At 50.1% G+C, this 12,339-nt stretch overlaps 1 protein-coding gene across 1 annotated transcript in view; it reads right to left on the bottom strand.

Moving 5' to 3' along the window:
• Positions 1–8,713: 8,713 nt before the first annotated feature.
• CACNA1B (calcium voltage-gated channel subunit alpha1 B) overlaps positions 8,714–12,339 on the bottom strand; it is a 198,695-nt gene continuing 195,069 nt past the window's right edge. Inside the window, exon 52 of the mRNA XM_040460282.1 lies at positions 8,714–12,012. Coding sequence (XP_040316216.1) covers positions 11,482–12,012 — 531 coding nt within the window. The 3' untranslated portion in view covers positions 8,714–11,481. The remainder of the gene's footprint in view (positions 12,013–12,339) is intronic.

Below are 12,339 nucleotides of genomic sequence, written 5' to 3'. Positions count from 1 at the left end.
GATTTCTTTGTGTTAGAATGACGCTTGAAATCAAGAAGGGGGATGCCCCCTGATTTATTCTTTCTTGCGTTGGCTCCATGGGGTCTTTTCTGTGGTTCCAAGTAAATTTTAGGATATGATTTTATAATTGCATAAAAATTGCATCGGAGTCTTGATAGAGATTGCACTGAATCTCTACATGGCTTTGGGTAATATGGACATTGTATCTGTATTAATTCCTCCGAAAGTTGAACATGGGATGGCATTTCACTGATTTGTGTGTTCTCCCCTTTCTTTCACCCAAATGGAATTTCTTCCATTCCTGCACACAGGTTTTATACTTTTCTGTAGAGAGATTTTCGTTTTCTTGGCTAAATATATTGCTATAGTTTTTATTGTTTTTGATGCTATTGTAAATGGGATTGTTTTCTTTACTTCTTCTTAGATAATTGGGTTAGTGTATAGGAATGATACAGAATTTGATACGGTGACTCTCTAGTTTGGAACTTCACTGCATTTGTTGATTAGACATTAACAGGTTCTTTTACATTAAACTTTTTATTTCAGTCCTTTACCTAGTTTAAAAAAAAAAACATGTTATTTGGGAATAGCTGACACACTACGTTACATTAGTTTCAGAGGAACAACATAGTCATTGGACAAATGTATACATTCTGCTACGCTAACACAGGTGTAGCTATCATCTGTCACCATGCATCTCTACTCCAGTACCATTCTCTATGTGCCCTATGCTATATCTTCTATCTGTGATTCATTCATTGCATAACCAGAAGCCTGCATCACCCAATCCCCTTCACATATCTAGGGGATCCTTGTCTTGTGCCTGACCTTAGGGGAAAATCTTTCACAATTACACTATTGACCTGTCTACACAGAATTTTAAAGAGATTTTTACCACAAGTGGATACCAAATTTTCTCAGAAGCATTTTTCTGTGTCTATTAACATCATCACATGAGTTTTCCTTTTCCTTTTTAACATGTATTTATTTAGTTTAGTTTAAATGTATTTATGTATTTCTTCAGTATTCATTTTATGAAATTTTTATTTAAATTCCAGGTGGTTAACATACAGTGTAATGCTAGCTTCAGGTAAAGAATGTAGTCATCCATCAGTTACATACAACATCCAGTGATCCTCAATACTAGTGCGCTCCATAGCCGATCACCCATTTAACCCATTCCCCTATGCCACCTCCCTGGCGACGTCCATGAACCGAACCCTAACCCTAGGTAAGACTCTCTCCCCATGGGGACCCAGTTCCAACGTCTGACAACACCACGCCTGGGGTCCAGAAGTGGTGCAGGCTGAACCTGGAAGCTCACCATATCATTTCACAGGCCAGGCTGCAGCTCCCGAGAGGATTCCGGAGGACTCCTCGAACAGGGGGAGATCGAAATGTGTGGCCTTGACAGCCAAATACGGATACTGAACGACAACGTCCCTTACGCCATCAACAGAGCACTTCGGGGAGACCACTGCCCTCCTGAGAGTTCGGCGTCTGGAGCCTTCTGTGACCTAACCCTAACCCTAATCCTACCCCGAACCGGGACCCTCCACCAAACCCAACCCTGCCTCGATCCCTAACCCTGCAATAGGGCCGCCATGTGGCATGGGCTCTCACTGCAGTCCTCGAGGGACATCACGAGACCGGAGTCGCTTCGGTCCTGGCGAAATCCCTAGCCCGAACCCTAACCCTAGCTAAGGCTCTCTCCCCATGGGACCCAATTCCAACGTCTGACAACATCACGCGCCTGGAGTCCAGATGCGGGGCAGGCTGACTCGGCATGGAAGCTGGAAGCTCCCCATGTCGTTTCCCAGGCCAGCCTGCAGCTGTCCCAGAGGATTCCAGAGGCCTCCTCGACCAAGGGGGATCGACGTGTATGGCCTTGGCAGCCAAAGATGAATCCTGACCGGCACCGTCCCTTGTGCCCTCAACTCAGACCTTCGCGGAGACTACTGCCCTGCTGAGGGTTCGGCGCCTGGAGCCTCCTGAGAGCTAACCCTAACCCTAACCCTACCCCGAACCGGGAACCTCCACCAAAACCTAAGCCTCCCTCGAACCCTAACCCTGCAATTGAGCCGCCTTCTGGCATGGGCCCTCACTTCAGCCCTCAAGGGAGATCACGAGACAGGAGTCACTTCGGCCCTGGCGACGTCCCTGACCCGAACCCTAACCCTAGCTAAGGCTCTCTCCCATGGGGACCCAATTCCAACGTCTGACATCACTCGTCTGAGGCCCAGGAGCGGTGTAGACTGACCCGGCATGGAAGCTGGAAGCTCCCCATGTGGTTTCCCAAACCCAGCTGCAGCTGCCCGTGAAGATTCCGGAGGCCTCCTCGACCAGGGGCGATTCGACGAGTGTGGCCTTGGCAACCAAAGACGGATCCTGACCTGCACCGTCCCTTGTGCCCTCAACTCAGCCATTCGCGGAGACCACTGCCCTGCTGTGGGTTCGGCGCCTGGAGCCTCCTGGGTGCTAACCCTATCCCTAACCCTAACCCAAACCCCTAACCCTAATCCTAACCCAACCCTAACCCTAACCCCTAACCCTAACTCTAACCTTTAACCCTAACACTAACCCTAACCCTAACCTCTAACACCAACCCCAACCCCAGCCCCAACCCCAGCCCCAACCCTAACTCCAACCCTTACCCTAACCCTACAGGAAATCCACTGCCCCTGCTGCTAGGCCCTGTCCTGTACCCCTGCTTTCCTCCTGCGGACTTCGCTTTAAAACCACCTTCCCAACTTCCTCCTCACGAAACAGCGTTCTTCTCCGTGTGCTCCCCACTTGGCCGGGGTTTGCCACAGCTTGCTGGGCCCCGATGGCAATTCTCTGTTGCTGGGGCATAAACCCACTTTTGCTGGTAACTTACCTGTTGGTGTTATTTCCAAAGTAAACAGAATAAATGAGGACACTCGCAGGATAGGAGATCAGCACACAAACACCACGTGCACATCTGCACACTCCTGATGACCCGTGGGAAAGAGAAAGTAGGAAACGGTCCCATTTACAACCGCAGCAGAAGGAACGGCGTGGCCGAGGGGAAATCTAAGCAAGGAGGTGACAGGCGTGCTCTCCGAGGACAGGACACTGGGGACAGAAACGGACGAAGACGCACAAGAAAGCAAAGCCACTCTGTGCTCCTGGACATGGAGGAACCGACCCTGTGACCACGTCCGTCCTGCCCGGAGCGATCTGCAGACCCGTGGCCGTCGCACCGAACTCCCAGTGGTGCCGTCACAGACACGGGACAGACACCGCGACACGCGCGCGGAGGAGGAACGGACCCTGCGCAGCCAGAGAGGCGGGAGCCCGAGCACCGCCCGCACCTGCTCCGGGACCGCGAACCGCGTGAGGACGCGGCGGGAACCGAGTCGGCGCGGAGCAAGAAGACCGACGCGCGGCCCCGCGGCCCCGGAGCCCGGAGCAGGAAGACCCGAGGGCCGCACGCACAGCCCTGAGGGGGATAGAGTGTCACCGTGCACGATGCCGCGCCGGGCCCTTCCCCGCCGGGTCCCCTGAACACCGCCCACCTCAGCGTCCCCGCTCCGAAAGCTCCTCCTCCCCCGGCCTGGCTTTCTCCTCACCTGCCCCTCCCGCGGGGGGTCCTGAGGAGACCGGGTTCTTGTCGACCAGGACGCGGACCCACGTCCGCCAGAATCCCCCACAGCGGGTCCTGAGGAAGAGGAGCTCCTGTCAGGCAGGAGGCGGGCTGAACGCGCTTGCGCGCCCCGGCGTCAGGAAGTGGGGCTCGGGCGCCCCCTGCAGGCGGTGGCAATAGTGCAGGTGCCCTCAGTTCTCTGGAGGCACCGACCCCTCCCCTGGGCCCGCTGAATCCGTTCCGTTTTGGAAGTTCTAACTGAAATGGAGCCCAGTATCCCCCGACGTCCCCAGAAATAGAAACAATTAATTGGAAACCATATGCAATTAAATGAAATGCAGACATATACTTTACAACTTACACCAAAATACATTCAAAATTGTAGATAAATTTAAAATGCAAAACTATCTGGGCGCCTGGGTGGCTCAGTCGGTTAAGCGTCCAACTTCGGCTCAGGTATGATCTCCCCGTTGGTGGGTTGGAGCCCCACACTGGGCTCTATGCTGACAGCTCAGAGCCTGGAGTCTGACTCAGATTTTGTCTCTCTCTCTCTGCCCCCTCCCCTGCTCGTGCGCCCTCTCTCTCTCAAGTAAACATTTTAAAATTTTTTAATAAAATGAAATTAAAAACTATCAAAATAACAAAAAGAAGACATGAAAATCTCCATGACCTTGGGTTCAGTGAGGAGTGTTAACACACAACACCAAAAGCCATTACACAAAAGAAAAAAATTGGTAACATGAACTTCCTAAAATTAAAACTTCTACTTTGTGAAAAACCTTGCTCAGAAACTCACGACCTCGCCTCAGATCATGATGGCACGGTCTGTGAGTTCAAGCCCTGCTTCCAGGCTCTGTCTCAGGTCAATTTCATTTTTTTGTCCAGTTGGAAGAACCTTGGAAGGACCAAGGGTATTTTCTTCCTCCCCTTCAGGGAGATACAGACTGTGACAAATAATCTAACCATATTAGGATGTATTGGTGGGGGGAGGATCTCACTGTAGATTGTGTGGCAAAAGGTGCTGACCTAAGTAACTTTGGAAGTGAATGGAATCTATGGACAAAGGGAAAAATGTACTGTACATAAATAGTGGACTCTATTTCATAAAGTTCTTTCCCATCAGGGTGGTAGCCAACAGTTCTGAAAACTCTACAGCTGTGATCTGGAACAGAGCAATGAATTACTTAAATGGCAGGTGGTGGGAGTCAGGTTTCTCACTACTGGAGTGGGAAGTTACAGACCAGCAAAGGGAGAAGATCACAATGTCTGTGTGATGGTGGACCAGGTTGGAGACATCAGTGTAAACTCATCTTTAGCTTAATATAGATACAGACATTTCCACATAGAAAACTTTACAATTAGGTGTGTATACATAGGTTGGAATACGTACATATATTTCCCTGAATTGTCCAATGAACACATTTAGGTCTCACATTTAAGTTTTTTAATACCATTCTCTAAGGAAAGGAACCAGGGCTCCTTGAAGACATTGCTGACACCGAGACTGAGACAGTAAATATAGGACCCAGGATAATATTGAATATCAGAAAGTAAGGAATTGCCAAGAAAACCCACACAAAGATGGAAATATGTCAGGAAAACAGGAGGAGCCAGTAGAAAGTGCTCTCAGTGGCCAAGCAGGAATGAATCAGCAGCCAAACACCGTAGTGCTGGAATATGACTACTGGGTGTCCACACTGGAAAGAAAGAAAGAAAAAGAAAGAAAGAAAGAAAGAAAGAAAGAAAGAAAGAAAGAAAAAGTTAGAAAACCATGGGCCCAAAAGTGTAGTCACTATGTTCAGAGACTCAGCAAACCAAGACTTACTACCTAATCTAACCGCAGTTTCATACACACACGCCCCAGGTAACCTTCAACCAGTCAACCTGGAAAATGTACTGAATGGCCCCTTCAGCCCCCCTTGGAATGGTGACCTTGCCTAAAACAATGCATCCTTTGCTGATGATTTTCTTTTTTTCAATTCTTTCTCTGCCTTTAAAAACATTTCCTTCCCTGTAACTCAAAGGAGCTCCTTTCTATTTGCTAGACGGGATGCTGCCTGCTTCATTAATTGTTCAGTGAAGCCAATGGGATCCTTTAAATTACTTGGCTGCATTTTTATTAACAGATTGCATAGGTGTGGTTTTTTTTGTTTTGTTTTGTTTTGTTTTTGTTTTTGTTTTTGTTTTACAAATGTGTTGAATAGACCTTTCCTAGCAAATTCCACATAATAGATTTAGCCATCCATCAAGGAGGTGGAGCTAACTCCCTTCTCCTACAGTATGGGCTCTGCATAGTATATTCCTGCCATTCTGTAGAAAAATAGAAGAGTAGAAATTAAAGGTCAAATAAGAGAAACCTATTGCATCAGAGCAGAAACCTAGAGGAGATGAGTGGTTTCCTGCTAAAAATACACATTAACAAGACGGACCCTAAAATATGGAAAATACAAACAGAGCAACTAGTCATCCAGGGGCCTCTTTCTCCTGTTAGTTCTCCTCTCACTGTTCTAGGGTTTTCCTCTCCCAGGACGGAGAAGGAATAGGGACAGAGCTGTTCTGGAGCTCTCCTGAGACCTGACTCCGCCCACTCTCTTCATCTCCCCCAGCCATGGCCCACCCAGTGAAGAAGTGTGCACAGGGAATCTCAGGGATCGTTGATTGTGATGTGTCAGCTAGCACATTTTTGGATGGCAAGGAACTGGACACACTTACTGAAGTAAAATGAATTAATATTTTTTAATCATAGAAATAAATCAATACTTGCAAGTGGCAAATTAAGAGTGTTTGAATCTGGCAGGCCCAGGGGCTCACACTCTCACAATGTTACCTGGACCCTCTCCAACCCTCCATCCTGCTATGTGCCTTATGCGTGGTCTGCCTCACTGCATCTGGGGCCTCCAGCAACTCCAAGCTGACACCCACTCACTGTCCATTCTCTTAGGAAGGGTTTCTCTTTCTCTTGGGTTCCACAAAAAGTCATGGCTTTAAGTGTCTTTGGCCTGTCTTGGGTCACATTCTCATCCTTGAATCCATCAGAGCACCCAGAGGATGGAGCATGGGGTTGGCTAGACTTGGACCATATGCCCATCTTCAAGGTGGGTGGAATGTGGGGGCTGCCCTCTGGGAACTGTTTGGATGGGAGGCAGGTGAGACAGTTCCGAAAGGAAAGATAAGTGCTGGACTTGGGCATGACAACGGATGCCGGGTTGGGAAGGTACCAGATTCCGCACCAATGGCTGACAACGCAGCTGTGGAATCTGAAGTCCAGGGAAGGAAGGGGTTCTCTTGGGGTCAGGGACTGCAGTCGCCCATCTAGTGCTCTTGTTGGACTCCCACGAAGGCAAAACACTCTTCCACTTTCTGCAAAAGTGTTTAGCACTGTTGGTACTAAACTCAAGGTTCCTGCCTTAGGCATCAGGTGCTCAAATCTCAGAAACTGGAAGGCACACAGACTTCACTCATGTCCCTGGGAGGAGGAAGCCCAGGATTCAAACCTGCCCCCCCCCCGACCACATTAATCACCCACTCCCAAAGAACAAACTGGCCTGTTGTCCAGTCTTATCTCCTTCCTTTATAAAGAGCAGAGATCAGGAGTGCCTGGGTGGCTCAGGTGGTTAAGCGCCCAACTCTTGATTTTGGCTCAGATCATGATCCCAGGGCCATGGGATCAAGCCCCACGTTGGGCTCTGTGCTGAGCGTGGAGCCTGCTTAAGATTCTCTCTCTTTATCTCTCTCTCTCCCTCTGCCCCCTGTCATACGTGTTCTCTCACTCTCCAAAAAAAAATTTTTAATTTTAATAATAAAAACAAAAGAAAACAAAGAGCAGGGATCAAATGTGAGGATGGTAAGGAAATTATTTCTCAGTGAAGCAGTGGGAGGTTCAAGGATTATTCTACACCATAAATCCACACTTGGCAGGCTTTCTGGAGGCTATGGTCCGTGGGTCCTGCACATGGTTCTCTGAGACCACACAGCCTCAGTGAGAAACTGCCCACTGGAGACACAGTTGCTCCCATGCCCTTGATTCTTAACAAGTACGCATGTCAAATCGGGAGGCCAAAGGACTGCAGGGCCAGTCTGCTGTATGCCTGCTGTGGCCAGGGCCACATTCACATTTGGAGGGCCATTGCTTCCCTTGGCAAGCTAAGAGACTGAGAGAGAGGAGGCACTTGTCTCAACCACACAGACATTGGGAACAGAAACATCCCTCAGGGCTGCCTATACTGCCCACGGACCTATTATACTGCATAGCAGCACAGCTAAGTAATTGGTCATGGGGGGTGTCAAGACCCTGCCTGGCCTGAGTTGGAGGACCACAGATGCCTGCCTGGATGGTCAGAGGCCAAGGTTTGTCCTGCCTGCTATTCACTGCTGATCACTCGGATAGGATGAAGGGTCCAGCCGGCGTGGGTAGGGCCTCACAGGCCTTCAAGAAGGCGCGCGTGGTGGGTGGTAGGCCACTGCAGCCAGTTCTGTATCAAGCCACACATGTCTATTGAGTGCCCTGTGGGCCGCAGCTGTGCTAGAACCTGGGGCACCCCAGGCAGAGTGGGGCCAGCAGCACCCTTCCCAGGTGGGAGGGTGGAAGAACCCTCTATGACCTCTGAGGCCCTCCATAACCCTTGGCTGGGGTGGAGTTGGATCTGAAACAGTCAGCAACCAGGTGGACATTTTGCTTTTCTTGTGTTAGAGCCTAGGACTGAGGGGCAGAAAACCAATGCTCCAGCTCAACCTCTGATGCATGTGTGACCCTGGATGAGGCCTGTCTATCCTGCAGAGGCCCACAGAGATGGAGGAGGGGAAAGAAAGCCAGTTATGCTTAACCCTAACCTAAACCCTGGCCCTGATCCAGACCCTGACCCCCATCTCAAGCCTGGCCTTGACCCCAACCCATGACCCTAACCCTAACCCCACCCAGATTCTCAGGCTGATCCACACTTGCATTGTGAACAGAACCAAACAAGTTTTAGGGGATTCTCATTTTCTCCTGAGACCTCCTCAACTGTAGAATCCTGCCCACATGCCCATGGAGGTGGCCTTGCCTCTCGTGGACTCACTGATTGTTGATTCCCACAGCCCTCACATACATCACCCAGCAGAATGGGGTTTATTTTTGATTTTTTGCTAAGTTTTATTTTAATCCAAGGACTTTGATTCATACAAAATGTCATTGTAGAAACAATAGCAGAATCCAAAGTCTGGGTGATCAATATTACTCAGGCAGCAAACTCATCAATCACAGGATTGTTTTAAAGCAGGCCCCAGTTGTGTTGCATGGTTGGGACTTCTTTTTGGGTATTTTTTTAACACTGTTCTTAAATATAAAGTTTTGCAACAAACCTTTGATTTATATCAAATATAATTAAAAATTAACAAATGAATACATTGTATCAAAAAGTACGAAGATATACATTTTCATGCACATACTTGTATATATGTATATATGTATATATTTTACATGCACACATAACTTATTCAAACTACAGCCACTGCTTGACTGGTCCAGATGCAGACAACTGGTTAATGCATTTCAAATTTGGCAACTCACTATGAGATCTCAGTGGAAACATAGGATAGCTGAAAAGAGACAATACAGAAACAAAACCCAAATTCAGGAAAACAGGACACAGTATCTCCTCCCCCACTCCCTGTAGTTTTCACCAATTCCAGTGTCTAGAAGAATCCAGACAAAGTGGTGAGGCTGTGTGGGGCTAGAACAGTGATTCTCCACCCAACATGGCCAGGAAAGTAGCTGTGGTTCCGCACAGAATGGATACATTCAAAATAACATGGGCCAGAGATGAAACATCAGTATCAAAACACAGGTCCTTCTGCTTTGCAACAGGAGCACAGCGATCTCATGCACAGTCTGAGATTCCATTCCAGTTTATTATTTCCTATTGCAGTAAAATACTCTGTAATCTTAAAGTTTCAGAGTGTTGTGCCTTCCAGTAAGGAAATTCTATAAAATGGTTTGGTCACAATCATGCTGAAACCCTAGAACAGGTGGCGGTCTTACGTGATTTATTTCTATTAAATGTGTGTCTTTTGTTGCATAGCCCTATGGGTTAACGACATCCACTCACTAGGACACACCTCCACACACAGACACGCACACACACATCACAGGCCAAGTTTCTTCAAGGTGAGTCATGGGGTAAAAGCCAATGGGAACACTCAAATGATCCAGCAAAGAGATCATCTGACATTTCCAAACAGGGAGGATGCACCAGAATCACATCATCTAAACGTTCCCTTTGTTCACAAAACAAAAGGTGTCCCAGTGTTTTATGCACAGCCTCCTAACTATGGTCTTTCCCTTTTGAGAATGGCCATGAGGTTGGATTTCTCTTTTGTTTCCCGCTTTCCCATGTCTCGTGCCACACACAGTGCTGGGCTTCAGAAACTCCCATCTGAGCCGCGGTAGCCAAGGTTCTCCTTCACCAATCGCTTCCTCCGAGTTTGGGCCTCATTTCAGTCAGGACATCCCAAGTGCCCGCATCTGCTCAAACACAGGCCCTCACTCCTGCCCCGACCGCTCCAACTCCACTGCTCCCACCTCTCCCTCTTCCCACCACCTCTCCCTCCCTCTGGCCTTATCTGAAAAGAAACTTTCACGACAATAGACATCATGCCCCCTTTGGCAGGCATCCCATCCCTGAGATTCAGATGTAGAACAGACTGAAAACCCCCCATACAAGGACACGCTCTACCCTGCTCTGTGGCTTCCCAGGAAACTCTCATGCTGGTGGGAGGAAAACGGGGAAATGGTCACTTCATTTCCACCAAAACCTCCTCCTGGATGTTATATGAGTGTTCTCCATTGACAGCAGCTTTCTACTTGGTTGAGATTTGGAACTGTTGCCACAAAACCCACCACACAGGCCTCACGTCACCGCCCCCAGGAGCCTGGCACGAGAGGGCTCGGAAGTCAGGCACTTGGTCAAGAGCAGCAGGAGCCAGGGGTCACTGGGGGACCACCCGGGCTGGACACAAGAGCATTGCCTCGCACAAGACACACACACACACACACACACACACACACACACACTGAAGAGCTGAGAGCTTCCTACAGGTTGGATTTTTTTCTTTAAGTTAGATTACTATTTCCTTCCCCATTTTTCTGGTTTTCTTTTTTTTCTAGGTCAAGTATATGGAACTGACAAAAGAGGGAAGGGTGTCGTGATTAAAAACCAAAACCAACAGCAAGAATGGTTTCCAGATTTGGTCCCTGTCAGGGATGACAGCATCTGGGAGAGGACAGAGAGTGTGTGAGTGTACTTCTAGTGTCCATTTGCTGTCCCAGGTACAAAGGGCAATGCCACACATGTGTGTGTTTGTGGGCGCGGACAAGACTTGCATGGAGCCAAAAGCAGGCTCCCAAGGCTGCTGCTGTTGACTGTCAACTGTGTTGTCTTGCCAGGCTCTTAAACACGCTGGGCTCCTCTGTACCACACACTTGAATAAAGGATGGTCTCCACAAGATTCAGACCTCCTAAAAATGGCTCTAGGCACACACCCCAGATGCTGGGATCCATCACACAGGATTCAGACTGGCAGGGTCCTACTCAGCACATGCAGCCACTTCCCGTGTAGGGTCTGTGGTATGAGACCCAGGCAGGCAGCATACAAGGGGATAGAGAGAGCCACGTCCCTCTCCAAAAGGGCTTTAGGAATTGGTCCAGCGTCAAAGAGGAGGGGGGGAGAAGTGGGGCCTCCCCCCAGCTGGCCCCAAAGGCGAGGCCCCTCCTCCCAGGGGCTGTTGCCCCCGCATTGGTGCCCCTGAGCGTCCCTGGGAGCCCAGCGTGGATGATAAAACTCATCGACTGGAACGCGCCCGCTGAGCAGGTGTGTGGTGGAGGCGGTGCAGCGAGCTAGCACCAGTGGTCTTGGTCGGGGTGGTGGTAGCTGTGCCGAACCCGGCCGCCAGAGCTGAGTCCCAGAGTGCAGTGGTAGCCATTGGGCACGCGACGGAGGGGGTGGGACTGGGAGGTCAGAGAGGACACATAGGAAGTCCGGGAGGAGCGCCCCGAGTTGGTGGCCACAGCCTCCTCGAAGGTGAGCGTGTCCTCAGGCTGGGCGCGGACAGTGTCCTCACTGTCCAGACGCTGCCCCAGGTAAGGGTCGGAGCCGATCCGAGAGCCAGCAGCCAGAGGCTGGCTGAGGGGGTCTCTCTGGAGCAGGGCGTTGTGTTCAGAAAGGCCACGGCTAAGCCGGCCAGGGGAGAAGGTGGGGAGGCTGGTCTGCGCCCCAGCGAAGTGGACAGGGGAAGAGTTGGCCGTCTTGTAGGTGACACTGGGACGGGGGGTCAGCGGAGTCTGGGGGAGCTGCCTCCGCCCACCGCGGCCAGGGGTGCTAGCACCTGATGTTGACAACAAGGGACTCCCATTCACTGAACCACCACCCTACAAGAAAACAGAATAGAGCAAATAAAAATCAAAGGACCAGACCAAATGGACAGAGGCCAGTGCAAGTAGGAACCACGAAGGTGGTGGTGAGAGGCCTGGAGAGGGGCAGGCGCCCTGGGAGGGGGACGGGTAGGGCATGCGGTGGGGGGAAGACACATAGTGCTGGCTAGGCCTGGGGTGGCAGTCAGGGAATGGTAGGTGACAAAGGGGAACAGGCAAGTCCAGGGAGAGGAGAGAGAGACCAGAGGCCAGTCCAAGGCAGTTGGGAGGGGAGGATTGGGCTGCTGGGGGAGGAATGGGGTGAGAAAGGTGGGGGGGGGGGGT

The sequence above is a fragment of the Herpailurus yagouaroundi genome, unplaced genomic scaffold, assembly GCF_014898765.1.
Source record: "Herpailurus yagouaroundi ecotype Mexico unplaced genomic scaffold, PumYag 249, whole genome shotgun sequence".
Lineage (NCBI taxonomy): Eukaryota > Metazoa > Chordata > Mammalia > Carnivora > Felidae > Herpailurus > Herpailurus yagouaroundi.
The sequence above is the reverse complement of the archived record's forward strand: the minus strand, read 5'-3'. Positions and strand labels throughout refer to the sequence as shown.